This window comes from Haliotis rubra, unplaced genomic scaffold (assembly GCF_003918875.1).
Source record: "Haliotis rubra isolate DU_JTF1 unplaced genomic scaffold, ASM391887v1 Scf773, whole genome shotgun sequence".
NCBI lineage: Eukaryota > Metazoa > Mollusca > Gastropoda > Lepetellida > Haliotidae > Haliotis > Haliotis rubra.
In genome coordinates, this window is record NW_025767494.1 from 163,794 (window position 1) to 189,837 (window position 26,044).

Consider the following 26,044-nt stretch of genomic DNA (forward strand, 5'->3'; position numbering starts at 1 on the left):
TGTCAGTCACTGGATTGTCTGGTCCAGACTCGATTATTTACAGACCGCCGTCATGTTGCTGGATTATTGCTGATTGCGGCGTTACACAACAAACAACATTTCCATCGGTATTGTCAGCTCCCCTGCATCCAAATTGGTAGGTGTTCATTGAAACCATTACAGAGTTTATCAATTAAAACATTACTAGCTGAAAACAGTTGCCTAAACATTGCAAACTTTAGGTGTAAAACACAGCCATGACAAATATATCACCATTGAATAACCATGATTTCTTCTTGTATCTATGTAGCTACCATCAAGCCAGTGTGTACATACTTTAATTTTATCCTAGTAATTATATAAAGCTTATATAACAATGGGTTGAGGGTGTTTTACAAGTTGTAATAAGTTGTTATCATAAAGAAAAACAAAGTGACAGTGTCGTATTCGTTACCAATGTGGTGAAATTTACGAAAACAGCCTACTGCCAAACCTCTTATCATACTTAAGTTAAATCTTAAATTCGAACCCATTATCAGCGGATCCCTATAGCAAAGAATGGCAACTCTCCACACCTAATAGTGGCGATTTAGACGACACGAGCACCTGCAAGCCATTTTGTACATTTACATGACATTCAAACTGAATCGTGCTAACGCATGATAGGACAGAGTAAAATGATACCTGTAATAGGTGTTAATTTGTCAACTAATGCTGGCCTAAATCAAACCCACATTGTCAGTTTGACCAGTCAACAGGGGCCTATTACATCATCCGGTAGCCGATAATGCTGTGCCGCCTCCGTGGTGTAGTGGTTAGAGCGTCCGCCCGGAGAGTGGAAGGTCGCGGGTTCGATCCCCGAACGCGTCATACCAAAAGACGTTAAAATATGGCCTGGCGCTCGGCAGTAATGGGTACAACAAGGACTGGTCGGCTCGGAGTCAGTATAATGTGTCTGAGTGGGGTATTCATGCTTCACTGCGGCTTGGTATCTCAGTGGGCTAGCACTATAAAACCAGCTTAAGTCTGGGCTAGTACAAGCAGCCCCACATACACATACACACGCATGCACGTCGTCATATGAGCGAAATATTCTCAAGCACGACGTTAAACCCAATTTCACCTCACCTCTTCGACATCGCTGTACTGCGTTCAACATCCCGAGGCAGGGTAGTAAACTGGCCATAAAAGTCGAGTTTCCACCGCTGTGGAGCTTGTCTGGAATTCTGCGCCACCAGCGGTTATCATGAATTATGTTCCTTCTATGTCCATCTTATTGACCAATCATAAGTCACATTTGCTGTCTCATGCATTTGCTAAAACAAAATGACGGCGTACGGAAGACCCTCTGATCGATAAGTAAGATCAATCCTGTAATAAAACGGGTCTTATCAAGTAAAGTTCTTCAGCTCAGACGAGCAAGTGGACCTAAAGCAAGAAAAAACATCAAACAGTATCTGTCGACGCCCAGTTGACGGTGAACGCGCTTTGTGAATCTTGCAATCGACCGAATTCAGCGTTGCACTCGCAATGTTCTCTGCAAATGTCGATTTCAGTACGTGAATCTGATTTGTTAGTCCAGCCAAAATGTATCGCCAAAATTTCAGCCCAGTTCGTCAAGGATGATACTGGACTTCATAGTTATCTCCCTATTTTGGGAAGATGTACGATGTTTACTTTTATGCTTTTCCAGACACCTTCTCGTCTTCCCGTTGCACAGTTCTTCCCTGTTCTTGAGAACAGGTTGTCTTTATCTTCCATTTATACATCAGCCACGAAGTCATCTTGCCTTTATCACTCAAATGGATTTTGCATATTTGCCAACTTTATAGTGTTCTTGATAACAACGAGTAAGCTGTATGTCTTGAGGTACAAGTGCGTATTTGCCTGATAAGAAAACTGTCTATCTTGAGAAATGAAGGATGTTTCGTTGTTACATTTACTTCCATGGCTTTCTTTGATAAATAATTTGCCTCTTCAAAACATGAACCAGATCGCATTGCCTTGTTGCCAGTAGGGCGTACGACCACTTAACATTACTGGGTGGCTCGCAAGAAGTATTACATACGGTCATTAAGGCAAGCATTACATGACAATACCAGTATTTAGTGTCTGAAGTGAGAGATTAAATCTTGATATATTGCCAAAAACAACGATTCGTTTTTATACCTTTGCAGATATCGACAGAAATAATTTAATCACAAAGGTTTTATGTTTTGAAAAACAGATGACAACACATATTACAAAAAACTCAAAGAAGCCCAATCAATAGCTTCAGATTCCAAACGCACACAAATATATTTTTAACTAGTATTGTAGGGGTTCAAATATAGACTTTCATACATTTCGTTTTACCCGAATCGTGTGAATGTTCCAGTGATGGAGAAGTTTCAGAAATAGAAACAACAAAACCCTTTCATTATCCATTAGTAACCTCTACTAAAAGCGGAATGGATTTTATGTTTCCTACTATTTCATGAACGTGGGTTTATGAATCACTATCAAATAGTGACGATACCAGGTGCTCGCGAAAAGTTTAGTGTTTTCTGCCCCACCGGAGGCACCATAGGCATATGCAAAGGCTATTTGGTTAGTCACTTGAAAAACTTCGCGAACGTATGGTACAACAAAAAACAGGCTTCTGGATCAAACGTCATGTTTGTCACTGATGGGTCAAAGAAAATAATGGGAGGCATTTGACAGTCCTTTGTGGTACAAAATATTTAAGTCGGCCTTGCACATCGGAAACAATTGCTCCCTGAGTATTTCCATACAATTGCTCCTGAGTATTTCCATACAATTGCTTCCTGAGTATTTCCATACAATTGCTTCCTGAGTATTTCCATACAATTGCTCCCTGAGTATTTCCACACAATTGCTTCCTGAGTATTTCCATACAATTGCTTCCTGAGTATTTCCATACAAGTGCTCCCTGAGTATTTCCATACAATAGTTCCCTGAGTATTTCCATACTTGACAGGCCAGATTCTAAACAATTCTAATCGCATCAGTCTCAGGTTGGTCTGGTCCAGACACACTTACTGGAACTGGAACTGGAACTGGAACTGGGACATTGATGAATTAAGCGTTCAACAGCACAACGGCGTAGAAACATGGAGCATGGTATCAATGTCCCTGTAAACACACTTCGGAGGACATGGATGGCCATGTGGTCTAAGGCTCCGATTATGATCCTAACCTATGATCATGGGTTCCATCCCCGGGTCGCTCCGATGAGGTTTATAGGTTTGTGTGCACCATTGGTCGTATGTTAAACGTCATAAACGGCTGACACCTGCATCACTTGGGGCTTTCCTCCCTCATCAATGTGACACGATATGACTGGTACACTGTTGGAAGCTGCGTTAAAAACCCAACTCACTCATTCTATTTGATCACCACGGACACGATATTCGCCCTCCATTATCACATATCGAATATTGACCTTCAGTAACCCTGCTTGTCGTATGAGGCGACTAACGGGGTCGGGTGGTCAGGCTCGCTGACTTGGTTGACACACATCAACGGTTCCCAGTTGCGTAGATCGATGCTCATGCTGTTGATCACTGGATTGTCTGGTCCAGACTCAATTATTTACAGACCACCGCCATATAGCTGGAACATTGCTGAGTGCGGCGCAAAACTAAACTCACTCACTCACATATCTTGTGATCATCCCCACTGTTTTTCTGAATCCAACGCTTCTTATTACTAGCTTCACTGAGCATATCATAACCAAAATGAGACGTAGTTCGGATTCTCCCGAAACATTCCCCACATGTCTCGGATACACTGATCACAAGCTGTTGCCTTCAACATACAACAACCACTGCTATAATAGCTCCAGGGTAAGACGAGCGTTCTTCAATGATGCACCTTTTGTGCTACATCAGATAGACGTGTCTGAACGACACAATCTCTGGTATATGTTTTGATGGTATTTTCAACAGTATTTACTTCAGAATAACTAGCTCGGTGGTGATTATAACAGCGTCGACGTCAGTTTATATTCAAGGATCACCTAAGGGTGTAGTATAATTCCTCGATTCTATCGCTGTATAGCATCTACGTTTCGCTTTGGCAAAAAACCCTTGTAAATAAACAAGGAGTCTTGTAAAACTATAATTAGTAGGCGTTGCACTTTGGAAGATATTTTTGCTCTTGGCAAGAAGCAGTAATAGACGCCATTTTTATCATCTTTGTACATCAATGTATATATGTACAAGGAGAACATGACACATATCAAGGAAATAGCTATAGGCTGGGAGCATATTGCACAGATCACGAAAGGTCCCACGTGTTGTGTAATGATTCATGCAATTTAGATCTGAAATCCTGCGAGCTCGTCAAAGTATTAAGGAAATCGTCCATTGTAATTTACAGCATTGTCCAGTTGGGATGTTACTTATTCGAAATTATTATCAACACTATTAGAAATTCCTGAACAAGATGTGTTCACTTAAACTCTGTATACACGTAGTGTTACTATGTCATGAATATTTGGATGCAAATCTGATATACTTTTATTACATATTCTGCATACATCATGTTTAACCTTTAAATCTATAAAGGACGATGGGGTAGAGAAGAGGTTAAAACCTTAGCACATTATGCTAAAGATTCGGGTTCGATTCCCCACATGGGTAAAGCGTATTTTTTGTGTCCCCCGCGGGATGTTGCTGGAATAATGCTAAACGCGGCCTAAAACTATATTCACTCTCTCCATATCTAAAAGAACAAGAGTTGCATTATCAGCTTGTCGTTTTTAAGAGTGGGCTTCATGATCAGAAATGATAGAAGGTGGTAGCTGTACGTTAACATTTATTTGCCTACAGTGTATACATATAATATTATTGTTCTTCAAGCTCCAGACATTTCTCCTGAATATCACCTCTGTTCTACTGGGTAATACAACACATATAATCTGTGATTAGTAAATACATTACAGGCCATGAGGCCATAAAACAACAAAAAGACATGTCTTGCTGATGAAAAGATAACACATGCACAGTTCTAGGATGGAATGCATATATCCAAAATTCTCAGAACGTTTGCATGTAGATCCATTAACACAGAGACTTGCTGGTAAGAACTTCACACGGGGCGTAATATATGTTTCATTGTACAAGGAATGCATATAATAAGCACTTGCTGCCGTGACTATCTGTGATGACATTTGGATGCCTCTGAAAATACGCTCATGGCGTACCGTTGCTAATGAGCACGATTGAGCTATTTCCAAAACCTCTTAACGTAAAGCAAGCCATTTGGTCGCCAACATTTTTTATTGCCTTCGGGACACGATTCTGTTTGAGGATTGCTTTCTGGGAGACGGCGTTGGCCATTTATGATATCAGTTTGCAGACGTTTGTTAATGTCAGCAATGAATGATAGTGGAATGAACATTTCTTGAATGACAAGACTGTGATACACTACGGGTGTCTTGTCTAATGATATACACATTGCATACATTGATATAAAGGAACAACGTATGCTTTATCCCAAGAATTAATGTTACCACTGGGAAAAGATTTTCAAGTTAATTTGCTGTTCGACATTGTCTTTAATTATTTTATATCAGGGAAATTGACTTAAATGAGCTTTTAAATTAAATTAGTAACACCATGTTGACGAAAGGATTTGCTATTCGACATTGGCTTTAATTACTTTAGATCAGGATAATTGGTTCAAATGAGATTTTAGATTTAATTAGTAACACTATGTTGATATCGATGATTACCACATCTGTAAATTCCACCAGTACCAGTATAGTCTTTACGACTAAATATATACATCAAACCAAATATGCAAACAGAACCCACTTTGAGCGGATCCTGGCCCAACTAAGAGATGATATGTAATAATATGCACCTGATAGTACTGACCAACTCGTGCCTCTGATGTAGTCTCAAATGAACTCGAAATCTGAAAGAGAATGTCGTGATTGATTTATAAGAAACCAACGCTGTAAACTGTAACGTCTTTGCCGATGCCAGTAAAGCACAGGAGAGTATAAATGTTCATGACGTCCATGACGTCATCCTCCTTACCTTTCTAGTAGTGAACAGGTGAGGGGTTATACAGGAAGGCGTTTGTGAGGAGGGTTATTCCGGTCTAGGACGCTTTCGGAAAGAACCACATGTCGGGGGTTGTGTAAATGGGCAGCGTCGCAAATAATTTTTTTAACAGTTGCTCTGACTCAACATTATTTACGTGTTATGAAATGCAAACTGCCATGTTGTGATATCAGTGGTTTGCCGTAACGGTTGTTTTATGGCTCTCTATGAATTCCATCTTATCTCTTGTAACAAATGGTAAAGCAAGGCAAAAGCTGTAAAACATGATAAAAACGGCTTTCAGGTAATTACTAGGTCATGCCTTGGTGCACATATAACCGCATACATGTTATTAAATTTCCAGATATCACACACAGACGCATTGTTGACTATTTTAACTTGAATATGTTCTTTAAGCGATGTAAATTAAAGCGCCAATACTGATTCTATAACCAGACAAAATCTATGCTTACAGCTGTGACGATTGTACGAATCTGACTATATCAGCTTGTCCTTATGGATCAGTATTCAATAATACAAGACAAAACTTATGGATAACAACTTCTTTATTTGTTTTCCATGACGTTTCTGGGCTAGTTTGGTGTATCCACCTGAAGAAGGCCCAGGGGCAAGAACTAGCCCAGAAACGTCGTGGTGAACAAATAAAGAAATTGTTATCCATAAGATGAGTCTTGTATTATTACACCAGCTTCTAAATGCCTTTGAAGAATCCCATCACTATTCAATAGTCATGATACCGGCGTCCCCAGGCCCCACAAACACATTTTGACCAGACGGAGTTCATATTGTCACTTTAGTTTAATATCTACATTCCTTTAGTCTCGAACTAAGGGTACATCTATTTCTAAAATGTCCAAGATAAGCGAGTTGTGTGGTCTGTGAAATTTGGTGTGGTGGATAGCCGAGTGGTTAAAGTTTTCGCTTATGACGCCGAAGATACGGGTTTTATTCCCCATATGGGTACAGTGTGTAAAGCTCATTTCTGATGTTCCCCGTCGTGACCATAGTCACCATAATCACTCACTAAGTGTACGGCTTTGCTGACGTAATACAAACATGATTGTTGACATGGGATTTACAGATGTGACGTCACTAACTCATTGTTGATGTCATCTTGATGTTTGTTTATGGACACAGTTCTCTCCATAGTGATAATACCAGGTGTTCGCGAGGTGTTATGCAGATGCTACTCGATAGGTCACCTGAAAACTTCGGGATCGTGTGGTACAAGTCAATCAGGTCATCGGACATCTGTTTCTACTGACCAATGTATCAAATATAGATAATAATGAGTGGATTAGGTTCTTCTGTGCATCATAGAGATTGAGCGAGTGTCAAATTATAATATCTATCGTTCTTCTCGTGAAACACAAAACGTCTGAACACAGTGACACATTCACCATGTAGTAATGTCTACACGTGTCCAGCGTGTGCGCCCTAACCAGACTGTAAGATACAATACTGAGTCATCACTATAAGAACAAGAACGGATATTAGCCATAACAGATATAATTTCTTTACCCTCAAAGTTTACACAATATGTTCAGAAATGATAAGCTTCGGGAAACGTCTCTCACTCCTAGTATTACCGCATTAAAGACGAAATAAAACTCTGTTTAAAAAGACTCGAATATAGGCGTGTCATCTTCACGTGCACGTCATCAGGTGCGGCAGCTGTAAATCAGATGAAGTCGACGCTGATTGGCTGATGATGTTGCATGTCTAGAATGATTGGACCCACTCGTACTTCATCAGCCTCTTGCCTGGCTTTCGAGATGGCCGTTACAGGATTCCGTACATATATCTCCATCCCGCTTCGCGATGCATGGAGTGAGAAGTAGTTGTTTTGACACAGTCGCTCCAAAGCCTTGCGCTTAAAAGTTCCCTCATCTATTGTTTTGGGTCGGATCATTGATGAATTCACTGATGGTGCCAATGGAGGCGTTTTGGCGAATCTTAGACCTAGGAAGTTGATATGGGCTGTGTATCTATTCGTTTAGGAGGAATGGTAGTTCGGTTACAAGGAATGTTCTTGAAGGATCGCTGATCTTACTCAGCCACAGGGTGACGTGAAAAACCGTTTTATTACCCAAACGTGAGCTACATACGGAATACCCCCAGTAAACTAGTTCCACCGACTCACATACGTTACCAGAGGCACTACTCCGAAACACTAGGACATGCTGTAATACAGACTTCACCCGAGACATGGATGTATCCTTTCAATATGTATCCTTTATGAACTTTTCACTTATCGTAAGTATGTACCACTTTTCAGGTAAGTTTGGAGACCGCTGTACGTTAAACCAAGAGTGCTGGGACGCCTATTCCAGAGGTGTTTGTTCAAGGAACGGAACATGTGCCTGTGAATCTGGTTACTATAGGCACGATAACCTTACTGGCTGTACAATAAGTAAGTATTTATACTTTTACGATTCTTCGTAAAACATAAATCTCTTTCAACGACTTTGGGTGATTTACTTTGTATAGATATGTTATCTTTCTGTATGTTATATTATAGACATTGTAAATTATGATTTTACATCAATGGTATTCAGAAAAATGTGTCTCCGATGTACATATTCTGTGACGATCTTAAGCTGCATGTTATATCTCTGTACTTGTCAATTAACGTATTTAGAAAATATACACTTTGCACTGGGTTAAGAGGTTTTGGATCTTGATAATGAACAAAAACGCGAACTTTTGTGAGACCTTACACTTAGAAAAACATCGCGCTGAAGAGTGATAAGCAGTAACAACGCCCTTAAAGAAACATTAAAGTAAAGCACACGCTTCTCTGAATCAATTTACTGTTATCGGGAGACAGTAATGGGCGTGCCTTGCGACAGATACAGATGCTTATTGTTCTTCGTGTCGCATATCTTATCAATACCTGATTATTTACCGTTACGAACTTCAAATTGATTAAACTTGACTGTTTTTAATTGATTTAAATGTTTCATTTACATCTCTATGTATATATATCGTTCTGTGTACCATTCTTCTTTTTCCCTTGTTTTTTAGTGTTTTATTAACTTATTTGCGCAGATGCATTGTTGTAATCTCATTTGCTCCCACCCATGTACATCATATGAACATTATATGATATTAATCGGCTTTGTTTTATTTTCAGATTTCGCAATTAATATAAACTTTCTATTGTTTCTTATTTTATAAAGTATTTGTAAATGAACTTATTTTGAATATAATGAGATTAATTTGTGAATTGTACTTTTCATGAGAGTAAAAGTTCTTTTGACACCTGTTTGACTTGATATTGTTTATGACAAAAACTAATATATCCTTTTTCCGTCACAGATCTCCCGAGGTGTGTGTTTTTTCAGATATGTTACTGAATCTACTTAAATACATTGTATAATTGTGATCCGTGTTTACAAAGACTACGTATTTTTTTCAACAGGAAAGATAGGTGACAAAACATGCGCACTTGACAGCGACTGTGAAGATGCTGTGTCCAACAGTGAGTGTGTCCAGAATGTATGCGCCTGCAGTGTCGGCTTCAACCCCTCCGATGACGGGACACAGTGCGTCAAAAGTAAGTCACCATGGTATATTAATCGCTTCCTGAATGTGGTATGTGAGATGGCGTTTTCATTTGATTGGAATGTTTTCTCTTAATGTCGGGGGACGCGGATTACACTGGCACCGCAATTTGCTGTGCAGAGAAGCGTCCACTGGGCTCACCAGGAGCCTATGTCCCCGGGCTCAAATATCAGTTTGCCTCTGGTTCTTGGTTTGACAACGACTTATTCTTGTTCGTGGTTTTCACGAAGTAGTAAAGGTCTAAGACAAGCATCACTTCGGTGTTTATCGATCCGTGAAGATCCGGGTTCGAATTGATCTTCAGTAACCAATGCTTGTCGTAAGAGGCGACTAACGGGATCGGGTGGTCAGGCTCGCTGACTTGGTTGACACATGTCATCGTATCCCAATTGCGTAGATCGATGTTCATGCTGTTGATCACTGGATTGTCTGGTCCAGACTCCATTATTTACATACCGCCGCCATATAGCTGGAATATTGCTGAGTGCGGCGTAAAACTAAACTCACTCGGCCTTTATCCCATATTAAGCTTACACACCGTGATATACCTCGAATATTGTTCAACACTCAATTCATCTCTATTTTAATTATTTGTCATTGCATTATTTGTTACATATATGTCAACTATCAATACTGTAAATTGTATTCGTCCACCTGTCAAAGACACTACAACACAGAATTGTTTCGAAAAAGCATGACTCGCCTGTAAATAATTTGAGTAGAAATATGCAGTTGAGCGAGGATAGATCTTGCGTGGATCGAGTCACATCATCATTATCATACCAAAATATGTTAAAATATGGTACTTGTTGTTTCCTGGTCTTGCTCACGGCATTAGAGTGATTAACCAAGGACGAGTCAGATCTTTGTCAGTTCTCTGTGTCTGAGCGGAGTACCTATGTTAAACTGTAGCATGGTGTATCAGCGTGGTAACACTATAAAACCAGTATTAGTTCGGACTGGTACACAGTGTAACATACATACACAACACACTTGCATGCACGTCTCTATGTAAGTGCAATGGTATTGGACGTGACGTTAAGTGTTAAACCCCATTTCACATCACCTAACCTTTATGTGGAGAGTTAATGTGAGTCACATCATGAACAAGTCGTAAAAGGTGTCTCTTCTATGGTTTACGGTTCGGCACGGAGCTGTATCATCCACTTGTTATGACAGACAACGTTCATCCCTTCTCACCCAGCTCCGGTAATACAAGTCTCAACCACGAGTCATAAACCTCTGTTGGTAAACCCGAGCTCTAACACTTGAGAACTTAGAACAGAAGCCTAGGAACAGCCATTATGATCATGACCTCATTCGAAAAAACAAAACAACAACCTTTCGTTTCTTTTTGTCGAAATGCCAAAATATTTTAACCGAAATGTGAATATAACTCCTCTGCAGTGATATAAAGCCATGTGTTACTTTGTAACCTTTTCACATCGTTGGATGTGATAGGACCAGATCACATCTTTAATTAACAAGGGCGTGAATCTGTAACTAAAGCAAGAACGTTTTAACATTGTCTTTACCAAAGTGTGAATATAACTCCTTTGCACAGATATAAAGCCATGTGTTACTTTTTAACTTTTTCACTTTGCTGGACATTGAATTGGACTAAGTCACAGCTATAATTCACATGGGGGTGAATCTAATCTTTAACAGCTCTTGGCTGACTAAGGTTCTTGGTATATCGCCAAATTAATGAATTGTTCAAACAATGTGATCTTCCGTACAGGTAAGAGATAGCATGAGACCAAATGTACTACAGAGCAAAAGGATGATGGCTTAAAATGAAATAAGCGAGAAATGATTCCGATAGGCCTTAAAGGTTTTTGCAGGATAGGGCGAGTTTAAGTTTTTGATAACGTTGACAATTTTTGGTCCAAATCCGACAGTTATATACATCAATGTAGAGACAGAGACGCTGACGAGTAATTTTCAGTATGGAACATAACGTTGAGTTTTGCCTAATTCATGTGAAATCCGATAGTGACGGCGGTCTGGGATGCGATGAAGATGGAATGTTATGACGTCATGATGCAATGACGTCATACCCTACCGTGATAACCGAACCCGCCTGATTAGCAGAATTTGAAAATGGACAAATTAAAATATCTATTTCCATTTCGCCAAGCCGATTGGCATAAGTTTGTTTTTAAAAAACAAGAAGATATTTTCCAAAAATAAAATGTGATTACACCGTGAAAAATCGGAAAGATTTCCTGGATAACGCCTGACAACGGTAATTGTTCTGATGCACATTTTAGTATGATTTCCTAAGTGAAAGTTCAGCCAAACTTCGTCTCACGTGGCACTGGATTTAAATCCGCGGCACTAGGCCTTCCTCCGAATTTCGCGACTTCGTATTGCGTCTTTCGTTTCTTCTAAAGACGATTTCTGGAAGTAACCTAGATCCAGCATGAAATGATAAAGTAACGAAATGTTATTCGTAGACTTCTAAACTTTATTTAATTTCTTAACGTAGATTCATGACTCAGGGATATAATTCACTTTATCAAAAACAATAATTTGTGTTATTCCGAAACCCGGTCATTTGCTACATTAGCAAATAGAAGATTAAAGGAGTAAGTCAGTGAGTTTGGTTTTACGCCGCTTTTAGCAATATTCCAGCAATATCACGGCGGGGACAAGAAATGGGCTTCATTACCCATGGGGGATTCCAACCCGGGTCTTTGGCGTGAACCGAACGCTTTTAACCACTAGGCTACCCCACCGCCCCCGAAGATTAAAGGACCATTTTGAAACACATACATACGTATCATATTGTAATGCGATGTCACATTTCACGAATAGACAGACAATCGTCATGTGTCAGAAGACATGTTGAAGATCCTCCTACTTGTACAGTTTTGTTGATGTACCTGTAAAAAGGTTCTCTTTTTGGTATATTTTTTCAATGCTGTAACAGTACTATACATGTGAGGATTTGATGAACGGAGCTGAGTGTTGCGGAACTAGATCCTTTATCACATAATAATGTTCTCCCCAAGAGTCAATAGAATTTGTCTTTTTTAGAACAGGTAGTGAACCGTCCTAAAGCAGTATGGCGTCATGTGGGAAAAAAACGGGTTAAAGAAAACATTTTTAGGGAAAGGTGTTGGAAATTTGGTGTATTTTTCTCAAAATATCTCTACCTTTTATTGTTCGAAGATGAAAGCACAATACAGTGTCGACAGGGTTTATAGGTAGTCTGTTTGTTCACTCAGGTTTTTTCTTTCCCTGTTACTTCAGCTCCCAAGATAAAACCGTTATGTTAACGGCACAGACTCAAGTGATATTTCCCGGTTCCTCCATCAAGGGAGATGCACTGTAGTTCTTGTGTATCACTCTACCAGATTTATATCTTTCCTTCACACATTCTAATGACTCCTCCTGACAATGCATATCGCCAAATTAGCCTCAATGCAAATATAATTGTGGTGTACGAGATCCGTCTTCGTGTAGTTCAGCTCATTCATCGGAAGTCCTAACTGTGGTACCGATTGTCCAAGCAGGTTCATATACATAAAATACCATAGATGCCACCGCGGAGAGGAGTAAGGGTGTAAATAGATTTAGTAAGGGTTCTGTCCAGATTGGGTTGCAGGAACTCTTTCAGTGTCCAGTACCTTCTGTTAGTGTGCTTCTCTTATTGACTTCTGGTAACCTCAGTCGCAGAGGTTTATTTGGCCAGCCGATAGAAGCGCAAAAGAATTACCAACCCAGCATATGTCTTTGAGGAATAGCTCAACGCCATGTTGTTTATACGCGAATAATGTATATATTCTTGAATACTCTTTAACTAAACAATGTGTGAAACCCATTTCTGGGGTTGCAACTTGTGAGACTGCTGGAATATTCTAAAAGCGGAGTCAAACTAAACTCACTCACTCTTTAACTAAAGTTTGGTCTTTGCGGATGTGTCTACTTTTTGGAACCTGAAAATCTTGAAATTAATGCGAGAATGAAAATACCGTAATGTATTATATTATATAATACGACTGGTTATTCAATTAATGTTTGATTGGTATTGCAAAGTTGATGATGTGCCGTTTGTATCATTTCTGTGCGGTATCATTGTACATCAAGCTCATTGTTTCCTGAAAGACGTCAAGAAAAGTGAATTGAAATACGTTTCTTCTGGTTTTAAGACGAAAACTAGTAACCGAACTTTCGGCAACACTACATATTAAGGAAGCACATTTGGAGAATCCTGAATAATATTTTGTTTTATAAAAACTACTTGGATTAACCATATCCTTGATCTTGATACACCTAGATCAGGACGATGCATTGCAGGTCAAAGAAAATTCATTATGAGGGGTATCGCGAATTGTTTATTATAGATGAGCATCTTAATGTTTAGATTCACTAGAGCTTTGATTATAAGAGACGCGTGAAAAGGTAACTTAGAGTTATAATACTTGAAAAGGATTAGACACATCAAGTCTCATTGATTTTCCTACTTGCAATTATTATATCAAATGATAGAAGGGGAAAACAGAAAATCGTGCTCGTGGATATGTATGTACGTTGCAATTGCCCACTCGAACCTTTGTGTTATTTTATTTGTGTTTACGTTCCCTGAAATGTACACGAGAACGTGATGAATATCAAGAAGGCTATGTTTTGTGCTTCCTTAATTATAAAACGAACACAAAGAAAGAAACGGTTTAGTCCTTCGTTGATTATAAGATATACACATGGAAACAAGCCGTAAAAGACTTGTTTTATCATAAGCCGGACGCCACTCTTTAGTACGTCATTGATTAAAACCCGGGTCCCATTGATTCCAAGAAGATACAACGAAACTGACATTGCATTGGTAACAGAATAGGTTGCGCATTGGTTATAGGAAGGACACGAGGACACGTAAATGCTATAATCAAAATGTCTTGATTACAGGATGAACACAAAGGGACGGACGGTATTTGTGGAGAAGGACATGGTTACTCTTTCCGCGCACACCTCGTCTTGTAATTAAATTTCAGTGATATACTCATAAACAATTATAGTTTCCACCACATGTTTTTCATTTGGCACATAATCGAGAGTGCTTAGTCTGTGGCGTCGATGTTTATATACCATTCTCGAAAATAAATATTTTCCACAAATGTAAGAGATATTTGTTTCCAGTAATAGTTGTATGATAATAATAAACAAACTGGAACATATTATTAATGGTAATGAAGATCTACCAACGATCTATACGGGCGAGTAGGAAAGTGTAGGAAATTTGAAAGTTTTCTTTTATTAGTAATACGTTTTTGTATCAGATGCACCGCCGCGATTTGTCAAACATTCCTTCACTAGAAATATATGAGTCTCCCAATGGCGATTATCTGGGGTCTCTCACACTCCTTTTGCAGCTATTGGCCAGCCTTGGTCAACGTCGTCGTTAGACTAACAACTAGTCTCTGAAATGAACATATTTTACTGAAAAAAAGTTCATAGTAAAAAAAAATATATATATAATGAAAAGGAGCCCTGAGACTTTCCTCATTCCTGAAGCTGTGGAAATCTAGACTTGCCACATTTTCTAGACTTGCGTGGGCTTTCTTGGATATATTTGCTTCAGGGTCTGTACGAGAGACTACGTCGTCGTCGGCCTACTTACGTTAACGCACACGCATTCCTATCATGCCCCGGCTGTGTTAAGTAGGGGAAAGGTCTAGAATCCTTGCTGGTCAGGGCATTTTCTGAATGTCGTGCTGCTGGATGTGACAAGCTGTGTTATATTGAAAGGCTAAATACGTTTTGGAAACGAGTGTCATGTTGCCACAATAATGCTGTCCAGTGGTCCTCCTCGCTCAATATGGAGTAGGGTTCGGCCAGTCTGATGCCACCCCACACCACAACATAACCGACCATCCGCCAAATTTGTCATGGTGTGTCAGGTTGGCATAGGCTTGGCGTTCATTTCAACCAGGTTTCCATACACACGGCTACAGGAAATGCAAAGTGATCTAGACCCGATTTCTCGAAACAAACTTAAGTTTTTACTCAAATTACAAACTGAGTTTGACAATTTGAAACAGCTGAATTTTTAACTCAACTGCATTTATAAAATAAAAAAAAGCCCAAATAACTTAAGTAATCTATCCACAAACTGAAATTGTCTACTATGTTTAATAACGATTTCACTTTATTATGGGAAATGCATTTTCTCAAATTTGAGTAAAATCTCTAACTTAAGTCAAAACTCAGACTTAAGTTTGTTTCGAGAAATCGGGGCCTGGACTCATCTAAAAACATGACGCATGACCAGAGACGATTACCCCGATTTCGACTATGTGTACACCGTTGACGTCTAATGGCAATATGGCGACTTGAAAGGGGTGGAAAACACTTCACCGTGGAGGAAGAGTTGCATTCATAAATCATACTCCTTCAGAATGAGGAAAGTTTGTAGTAACACGAGTCGCCGTTTGAGCTCGATTTCATCAAGTCTGTTCTTGGATCAATCAAACCTATACCCTTGTCGCTGATCTTGTACGCTCTGAACGGCGACGATGATACCTGTTCCACAGTCAGCTTATCCCAAACTGTAAAACACTGAATGTATTAGACACTGCATGCTGTCAGTTTCCAGCATGTCGTAAACATGTATGTTGCAGACACCCTGTCGCTAGTAGAATACAAACAATGTGAAATACAATAATTCACAACTGTATGAAAAGCACAATCAATGCACTTGACCAAAAGTTTAGTCAACAGAGAATAATCGAAATCCCTAGAAAATGTCAGTGATGACACCAGGGGTGGCACCTGAATACTATTGTATGTGTTTAGTGTTAGGTTTTACAGACACATAGTGTTAGGTTTTACAGATACAGACTTTGCACTTGTTTGTCGCCAACACTTCTCTTGTTTCATTATCTGTTTGTATTTTACAAGAATATCAAGTACTACATCCATAGAGGCGGACACACGAACATAGTCCCTGTTTTAATACGGCAATGCAATGCAATGATAATTGTGTCTTTACAAATGAAACACACTAACATAATAGGACTGTCACAGAATTACTACTGCATGGCGCTGCGATGATAATTGTTTCTTGAAATGAAACACACTGATTTTCACAAAGAAGGTTAATATTGATTTACTACTGCATTGATTACAAGACATTAAGATAGGTTACTTTTTGTAATACTTCTTCCTATAGAAAGTTAGTAAGTATGGTGTTACACCTTTTTTAAACAATAATGCAGCAATGTCACGGTGGGGACACGAGAGATGGTCTCCGACATAGTAGTACTCAAGAATATGTGAAATATATGTACATCTACCTGTTGTTGGCAGCATACTTGTCGATCAACGTAAGTCTAAATAGAGAATGGTCTATAAACACGTTTTAAAGATCCAGTGTATTTGTACACGAGAATGTTTGAGTGACTGAATACTTTATGACCCGAGTAAATGATTGCTTACAGTGTGTTCATAGATTTAATGCTTTCTGTTTCGAGTGAATAATTACTTTTTGTCTCGACCAAATAAATTCTCTCTGTCCTGGGTGGATGAATGCTGTCCTTCAAATATTCGTTTTAAGCCAATCAACTACCTGTCCAAAATGAATGTTTTTAGTCAACTACCTGTTCCGAGTGAGTGCAATCAGTCAAAAGCACGTCGTCATACCGATGTTAATTAGTGTCAGCTGCTCAGCATCTGAATCCTCACACATAATTCTGCACCAAATGTAACACAGATCGTGTTGCTACACCTACACAGGTGATTGAGGAGATGCACTGAGATGCACAGTGTGGAATCTAGGTCAGAATATGTCCCCGGAACTTTCGTTTGTCTCACGACCCAACGTAAAGTGTACCGGTCAACATGTCCCAAAGACTGAATCGTTGCTCATAGTATTAACCACTAGGCTGTGTGTCGGATTAAAATATTTCTGAATTATTTCTGTTTGCATTAAATAGCAAAATACCCAAAATGATGTGTTCCTGTATTACGTTTTCCGTTCATATACAAAATTCTCAAGTAGACATTTTACAGTTACATGAATTGTGCAAATTGATCAGAAAGACACTCGTTAAATAATGATATCTGATTGCATCATGTGTGATGGCTTGTGCGGTTATCGTTACGTCATAGTATTTGATGTGACGTCACTTGCTTGTCACAACACAGTTGACTATTTCCCCCTTTGAGTTAACGTACTGTGAGTTCGACGACGGGGAACAATATTGTACATTAACCATATTGTACATCAACCATCCCATGTTTATATTGCGTCTCCTCCTCAGATGATAAGGATGGAACGATGAAACAGAGAACAAATTCTATAAAATCCAGGAAAATGATTGCATCGACACATAAGATTAGCAAAGACATTTTTTATCAGAAATTTACACTGGTTCCTGTTGAAAACATTTGTCGGCTTCTTTCTCCTTAAAGGCTCTTGAAAGATCAGCAAGTACCACGTCGACAGCTGACACGCAATTTTTTGTTTATTCGGATAGAACTTATTAATGGGAATTCGAAACATCTTTTTACGAGGTTAATAGATTCCGACACTGTGGCGTATCCATAAAACCTAACGAATTATAAATATAATCTAAAAGTGTATCGCACTTATGATTACATGCAGAAAATAATATAAAAAAGTAATCTAATGAGAGTCCGACTGTACCTTGGCTCCGACTGGTTAAAGAGAAAACCAGGCCCAGGAAGAAATATGTTACTCAATCAATCGTACTTGACATCCCCGTGTTTACACAGATACAAGAGATGTTTAGAAACGTCGATTGCACTAGTTTCCTGGTTGCTTGCTGGCGCCCTATTATCTAGCCCCAAATGATGTGTTAATTCTTCACGATAAAGCAGCGTACACTCGCAAAATGAAGGTACAGCTCTTTCCCGGAATTCTCAACATTATCCAGTACATGTTAAATTGCTGTTGTTGATCAAACGTCTTGTACCAGACAAAACATTTCCTGGTGTTCGACCTCTGTAATGCAGAGAGCAATATTAACAAGCGCTTCTATGTTGAACGTGAATGTCAAGTTGTGCTGTTAAAGGATAGGGAGTTAGGTAGCAGCCAAACCATTCCATTATTCGTCGGATTTACAGTGTAACGGTGTAGACATTTTGTGGAATACAGCCGTTATAGATTGGGATCATTGAGAAGGTGCTGAACACTTGTCCTTTGGAAGCGTCTGAATAATGACATATGACAGATTTGTCATTCTTTAGTCTGTCCAAGAGACCCTGAAAACAACATGTTGCAAATCTTGGCTCCTTTTCATTATGTTTTCTGATCATAATTTAGGGACCGTTTTTTCTGTAAAATATACTCATGGAAACGAATAAGGGAACACATGAAAGTACAAGTGTTCCTTTATTCTTTTCCAGGTTTCTCCACAAGGTATGTGTTGCACTGTGGGTGAAATTCTGGAAATTAATAAAGGAACACTTGTACTTTCATGTGTTCCTTTACACGTTTTCATGAGCATATGTTCATTTCAGAGATGCTGTTCAAAGATTTCTTGTGCGCTTTAACGCACATTTGTGTCATTTTCGTCATTAAAAGCAGGGGAGGTGGGGTAGCACTGTGGTTAAAGTATTCGCTCGTCACGCCGAAGACCCGGTTCGATTCCTCACATGGATACAATGGGTGAAGCCCAGTTCTGTTTCCCCAGCGTGATATTGCTGGAATGTTGCTAAAAGCGGCGTAAAACTAAACTCACACTTGAAAAGCGTGTCGAGGCTAATGATTCCACAACTTTCATAAACGAGACAAGGATGCAGGGCAGAGTCTCAATGTCAGTGTTGATGGCACTGTTCTGCCGGATGGCACAGAAACGAGCCTAGCATATCAGATCGGCACAGACTCGGCTTTTCGATGGAATGCTCTCTGAACGACCAATGCATGAGTTGATGTGTTGAGAAGAATAGCAGATTCCTTCGCGTTCATGAAGGCTTTCTTCAGGTCCAGTCACTTCCCACAGCGCCGGAGCTGATTGCTGAAAATATCTCAGCCAGAACGTGTACTTCAAAGTTTGAGATCAACTGCGTATTTTCTCGACTCTGGTACAGACGACCGCGGTGTAGTGTGTCCAATTTACAATATAAATTAAGTTGGTTCTTTAGCAAATGGCATTCTAGCTTACAGCACGCCATTGGGAAAACGCGATATTCGGTGGATATGCAGGTGTTGGTTTCCTGAAGGAATGTCTTCGCCGATAATGGGTTATCCACTATGTGGATCCTGCGTTGTGTGAGAATAACCCACAGGCCTTATATCCCTCCGTCAGAGCAACAGGTGCAGTCAGTTAGGTTAATTTGAGTCGGGATGAAATTCCTAACAATAACTGACAAAGGTGTCTCAGATTTACAACAATACACCGCCCTCGTCGGTTATGTGGCAAATTAGTTCATTGCCTAGAATGTGTCATCATTTTAGCATTTTAAAAGGAGAGGTAGCATAACAGCCCGTTTTGGACAACTGGACATGTCATTGTTTACTTACAAAACTATGTAACTTAGAAAATATCAGATAGTGACAGGTATCCATGTTTTCTTTTGGCTTTACATTTATTGATTGATTGTTGTTGAACGCCGCACTCAGCAATATTCCAGCTATATGGCGGCGGTCTGTAAATAATCCAGTCTGGACCACACAATCCAGTAATCAACAGCATTAGCTTCGATCTACGCAAGTGGGATACGATGACATGTGTCAGCCAAGTCAGCGAGACTGACCACCCGATCCCGTTAGTTTCCTTTTACGACAAGCATGGGTTGCTAAGGACAAATTCTAACCCGGATCTTCACGGGTCTTTGGAATTGCAAGTTTTTATTTACGTCTTTGTTCAAGTATGCACGGAATAAGCGAGAATTGCAGGAATTGTTAACCATGTGTTTGTACTGTACCAATCTCCATTCGGCTTCTGCCAAATATTTGCTCATGTTCAAAATGAGACAGGCTCTTGCCAATGACTTCAGACCTAAATTTTGTTTGTGGGACAAATATAGCTTCACATAGACATTTAGTGTAGTCATTAAACAAAGAGTATTTTTCCTCCTTGAAAACACTGCGAATCTTTGTCAAAATGATTTTAACATGTCTTTTCTGTATTCTGTATTCTCCCACGAGCAAACAGGGCACTGGTCATAACATCTCCTTTGTACATCTTTTAGTGAAAACCAGTGACAGTAATTTACGAAGAACCAAATGTTTGAATTGTTACACTATTTCCTATTCGATTGCTCTAAAGTTCAGAAAATAACCATTTACAAATGTGTTTGGCTATTCATTTTATTAAAACACACTGGAATGTATGCCACAATCCGGTTTATTGGTAGATCGGATTCGATGAGGAGCAAGTAATTATCTCACCGATATGAATGTTTTATTTATAAGTGTCCCATCCCCAGGTGAGATATGCATATCTCATCCTTTATCAATGAATTTTAGTAAAATGTATGAGAAGAGTTTCCATTCGGGAAATTCTCCTGTATATTCGGCTGACCCTGAGATTCAATTGTCATGGGGGCATATGACTTCATTGAACTATTAGCATTGGATGCGCGGACACTTTACCATTTGAAAAATAAGGCTTACAGCATCGCTTCTAAATGAAACTTTGAAATTGTCAGTAACTCCCTGTAATCTGAGAACTTTTATAAAAATGGCGTACCCTCCCCAAACGGCAAATCCGACGTCGTTCACAACACTAAACAGTAGTAACCTTCGACATTGGCGACACAATGCTGACAACGGATACCTATGTATCTATTAGTATAGGCAAAATATGTTACGCGAAATCCATAATATATCCTTCGATTACTCTAACCCGGTTCTAAAATGACAATCAAACAATTTTATGTATATCTTTAAAGGTGTTTCTCGTGTTCGAACTTGCCAGTAAATCGATACATTTATAACCTTTGGGATTCCAAGTCAGAATTGCCATGGGCTGTTCCTATTCATCATCATCGTAAATAGGCTGTTCCTGTTCAATCATCGTCGTAAATAGGCTGTTCCTATTCAATAATAGTCGTAAATGTTCCTATTCAATTATCGACGTAAATGGGCTGTTCCTATCCAATTATCGACGTAAATAGGCAGTTCCTTGAACTGCCGTAATTCGTCGTAATTCGTCTGTTCCTATTCAATCACCGTCGTGAATGAGCCGTTCTTATTCATCACCGTCGTAAATAGGCTGTTCCTTTTCATTCTTCGTTGTAAATATGCTATTCCTTTTCAATCATCGCCGTAAATCGGCTGTTCCTTTTCGATCATCGTCGTAAATTAACTGTTCTTATTCGATCATCGCAGAAGGATAGCGTGGGTTATATGATATGTGTAATAGCGCCAATATCCAGCTCAGCTCAGCTGCTTAAAGGCGCTTTGTCAATCTCAACGGCACATCGTATTTTTCAGTCCCAACTTCCTGAGGATCATACAACTCTTGCAGCCACTAAGGCGCACCAAGTTTTAATGTGGCTTTCTCATTCTTTCACAGCGGGGTGGACAGGGACACATTGTTACAGAACTTTTACTGCACCTTGCTGTACCCGCAACTAGGCCACCATCTGGTCATTTACCAACGAGGGTTCTTTTAAGTGCACAGGGTTGTGTACTGTACACTAGGGGCTGTGACAGCACTGAAAGAGTCTGCACTCCAATGTTTTTACACCCGGTCACAGGTGGGCTCGATCCCGGCACCTTAAGCTCGCTGGATCCCCAGCCTGGCGCCTTAGATCGCTCGCCCACCGCTATCGTGATAGCATATCAACAAATTTTAATATGTCTAGTATCGTATGGTTGTCTCGGAGCTAAAAGCTTGGTCCCTGCGTATTACTTCGTTTTTCATCATTTTCGGTTGTGTTGATAATTTAAGTTACGTTGGTCCTATAATTTCGACCCTGTTCGACTGTATTTCGTAAACCAGCAAAAGAACATTCCATAACCTTACAACCAGTGATTTCTTCAGGTGCAATACATACAAAAAAGATAGAGACCAGATATTCGTACTTTATGTACACAAGATCTTAATGGCTTTTCAGGTGTAATGAAAACTAACTAAGCGACACATAACAGTAGCTATAGCATCTATGTCGTCAACACGCGTTTACATGCGTAGTGACAATAGAGGGAGAACTAAAACGTAGTCATGGGTGACAGAATTCATTGTTTGTGACGTCATTAAACACACACACACACACACAACCGCATAAGTGTCTCATTGTATGTATACAGCCGTTTTCTGAGTCATTCTTCATATTTAAAATCGTGTAACTGTGCCATTCTTCATATTTACAATAGTGTAACTGTGCCATTCTTCATATTTACAATAGTGTAACTGTGCCATTCTTCATATTTACAATAGTGTACCTGTGCCATTCTTAATATTTACAATCCTGTAACTGTGCCATTTTTCATATTTACAATCGTGTAACTGTGCCATTCTTCATATTTACAATAGTGTAACTGTGCCATTCCATATAAACCTGTAACTGTGTCAGTGTATATATTTATATATACCACCTACTATAATTCGTATATATTTCATCTTTAGGAAAGATTGGTGACGCTACCTGTGGCAGTGATGAGGACTGCTCGGCTGCTGTCGCCAACAGCATCTGTACCAAGGGGGCGTGCCAATGTGTCAGTGGTTACCGTGCGACGAGAGACAACAGACAATGTATACAAAGTAAGTTTAATAGTACAGCAACATTTTTCTGGGGGAAATCAGTAAAATCCTAATTATGCAGACTGTTCATTTAAACCTTTATGTTATCCTTACTCAAGATTGCTGTTCCCATGATTGCTACGGTCAACAGAAGTCACTTCTTTCATGTGTCATGGTAGAATATATTTCGGACTTTGCTGGTGAAATTGAAATAGCGAAATGCATTTTCATTTTGATAGCAACGTTTTTTAACCAAGAAATAAAATATTTGTTAAACATTTTTTTTTAAATCCCACGAGGATGCGAGAACGTGACATGCGAGTATTTTTGTCGCATCTTATGTCTCTATCTTGAATTCTTGCACTCTTTAAATTTAGAATGCAAATACGCTTCCAATGTTTCCAAATATAAGTGACCATCTTATATATACGCCCGTTTTTGTGCAAAGTATGTTTATTGTGATAATTTATGTTTTACTGACTTTATGTCTGGAACTAACTTTCAGGGAAGATCGCTGACAAATGCACCGTCCATAGCGACTGCAATGACGCCGTGGCACACAGCAACTGCACCAAAGGCGTTTGCATTTGCAACTCTGGATACTACGACATCCTTAAAGGCACGGAGTGTACAGTCCGTAAGATTGGAGATCGTTGTAGCATTGACTCAGACTGCAAAGATGCAGTTGGAAACAGCACGTGCAGCAGCAAAATGTGCTCGTGCAAGCGTGGATTCAGGGTAGGCGATGACGACAACGAGTGCATCATGAATAAAATAGACGATTTCTGTTTCTTTGATATGCATTGCAGTGACGCTATTCCGAATAGCTTGTGCAAGGACTCAAAATGCACGTGTGAAGTCGGATACAGGGCTGTTAAAGAAAACACAAAGTGTCTAAAACGTAAAATTGGGGACCCAACGTGTAAAGTCCACGACGACTGCAAAGCCGTTATAGCCAACTCTGAGTGTAGGGGTTCAATGTGTGTCTGTCGGTCTGGTTTTCTGGCTAGCTCTGACCTGGATTCCTGCGACCTCCGCGGTATTGATGATGCATGTGCCGTCCACGCCGATTGTTTTGACGCCGTGGTGCACAGCAACTGCACCGACGACGTATGTGTATGTGACATGGGATACTATGCAAGTGATGACGGTAGTGAGTGCCTTATACGGACTATAGGTAGTAAATGCGAAGTAGACAGTGATTGTCGTGCTGTGTCTATGGGTAAATGTGTTAAAAAGGTTTGTGAATGTGCATCAGGGTACCACTCAATAAACTCTGGTACTGAATGCGAACAACGCAGAATTGGTGATGCGACATGTGCGACGCACCGAGACTGCTTCGACGCTGTTCCTGACAGCAATTGTACCGACGGAGCGTGCGCCTGCAATTCTGGATTTTATCAAAGCTCTGATGAAACCAAATGTATCCTTCGCGAAATAAACGATTTTTGTTCCATGGCTACGCCCAGTGACTGTTCCGACGCTGTAGCAAATAGTGACTGTCTCAGCTTCGTGTGTAAGTGCAATTCCGGTTTTTACCCTTCCGATAATTTCAGTAAATGTAAAAAACGGAAGATATACGACAACACCTGCTTCAGTGACAAGGATTGTAGCGATGCTGTTCGGAACAGCAATTGCACCAAAGGCACGTGCTTGTGTGAGTCAGGGTTCAAGGTCAACGTCTACAACTCCTCGTGTATACAACGTAAAGTGAATGATGACTGCGCCTTGGACACGGACTGTAGAGATGCGATCGACAGCAGCACCTGCATCAACAACAGATGTTCCTGTGTCTCAGGATATCGGATGTCAAGTGACAGGACCGCTTGCGTCAAACGAAAGATTGGTGATGCTTCTTGCAACGTCGACAGTGACTGTTTCAACGCCGTTCCAAACAGCAATTGCACCAATGGTATTTGCTACTGTGAATCTGGCTACAGAAGTGAAGACGAGCAAGACCTTTGCACAAAGCGGGTCATTCATGACGTATGTGACCTTGACACTGATTGTTCGGACGCCGTGTTGCATAGCAACTGTAATAGTGGCGTGTGTGAGTGTAACAGTGGATTCTACGTCGCCGGAAACATGACGTCATGTATCCAGCGTAAAATAGGTGACGCTAACTGTAAATCTGACTCTGACTGTTCTGACGCTGTCCCTGACTCGATGTGCTTGAATAACACCTGTGCGTGTGTGTCTGGGTCACATCATACTGATGACTTCAAGATATGCGTGCTCAGAGTCGTTGGAGATGCTACGTGTAAAGTGGACACCGACTGCAGCGACGCCGTTCCCAATAGCAACTGCACATCTGGCACGTGCTACTGTAATTCCGGCTACTACGATGAAAATTATAGAACAGAGTGTGTTAAAAGTAAGTATGGTGCTGTATGTATTAAATATATAATATTTGGTTGTTGGCGATGGTCTACTTGCCGTATATATCAGTCATTTCTGCACACCAATAAATTTGCTTGAATCTTTATATTCACCTCTTACTTCACATATCGATAAAATGATATTTTGTATATATCCGTCCTATACTCACATCAATGCATTGGCCAGTGTCCTCATATCCATTTGTCTGATGATCCATCGATCTGCCTGGGGGCGGTGGGGTACCCTAGTGGTTAAAGCGTCCGTTCGTCACGCCAAAGACCAGGGTTCGTACATTGTGTGAAGCCCATTTCTGGTGTCTCCCACAGTGATATTGCTGGAATATTGCTAAAAGCGGGGCAAAACCATACTCACTCACTCACTCTT

At 40.0% G+C, this 26,044-nt stretch overlaps 1 protein-coding gene across 1 annotated transcript in view; it reads left to right on the plus strand.

Annotated features, from left to right (window-relative positions):
- Positions 1 to 26,044, plus strand: part of LOC124260749 (fibrillin-1-like) — a 105,241-nt gene that overhangs the window by 51,825 nt on the left and 27,372 nt on the right. Inside the window, exons 6-9 of the mRNA XM_046695061.1 lie at positions 8,335 to 8,469; positions 9,481 to 9,615; positions 23,168 to 23,302; positions 23,787 to 25,655. Coding sequence (XP_046551017.1) covers positions 8,335 to 8,469; positions 9,481 to 9,615; positions 23,168 to 23,302; positions 23,787 to 25,655 — 2,274 coding nt within the window. The remainder of the gene's footprint in view (positions 1 to 8,334; positions 8,470 to 9,480; positions 9,616 to 23,167; positions 23,303 to 23,786; positions 25,656 to 26,044) is intronic.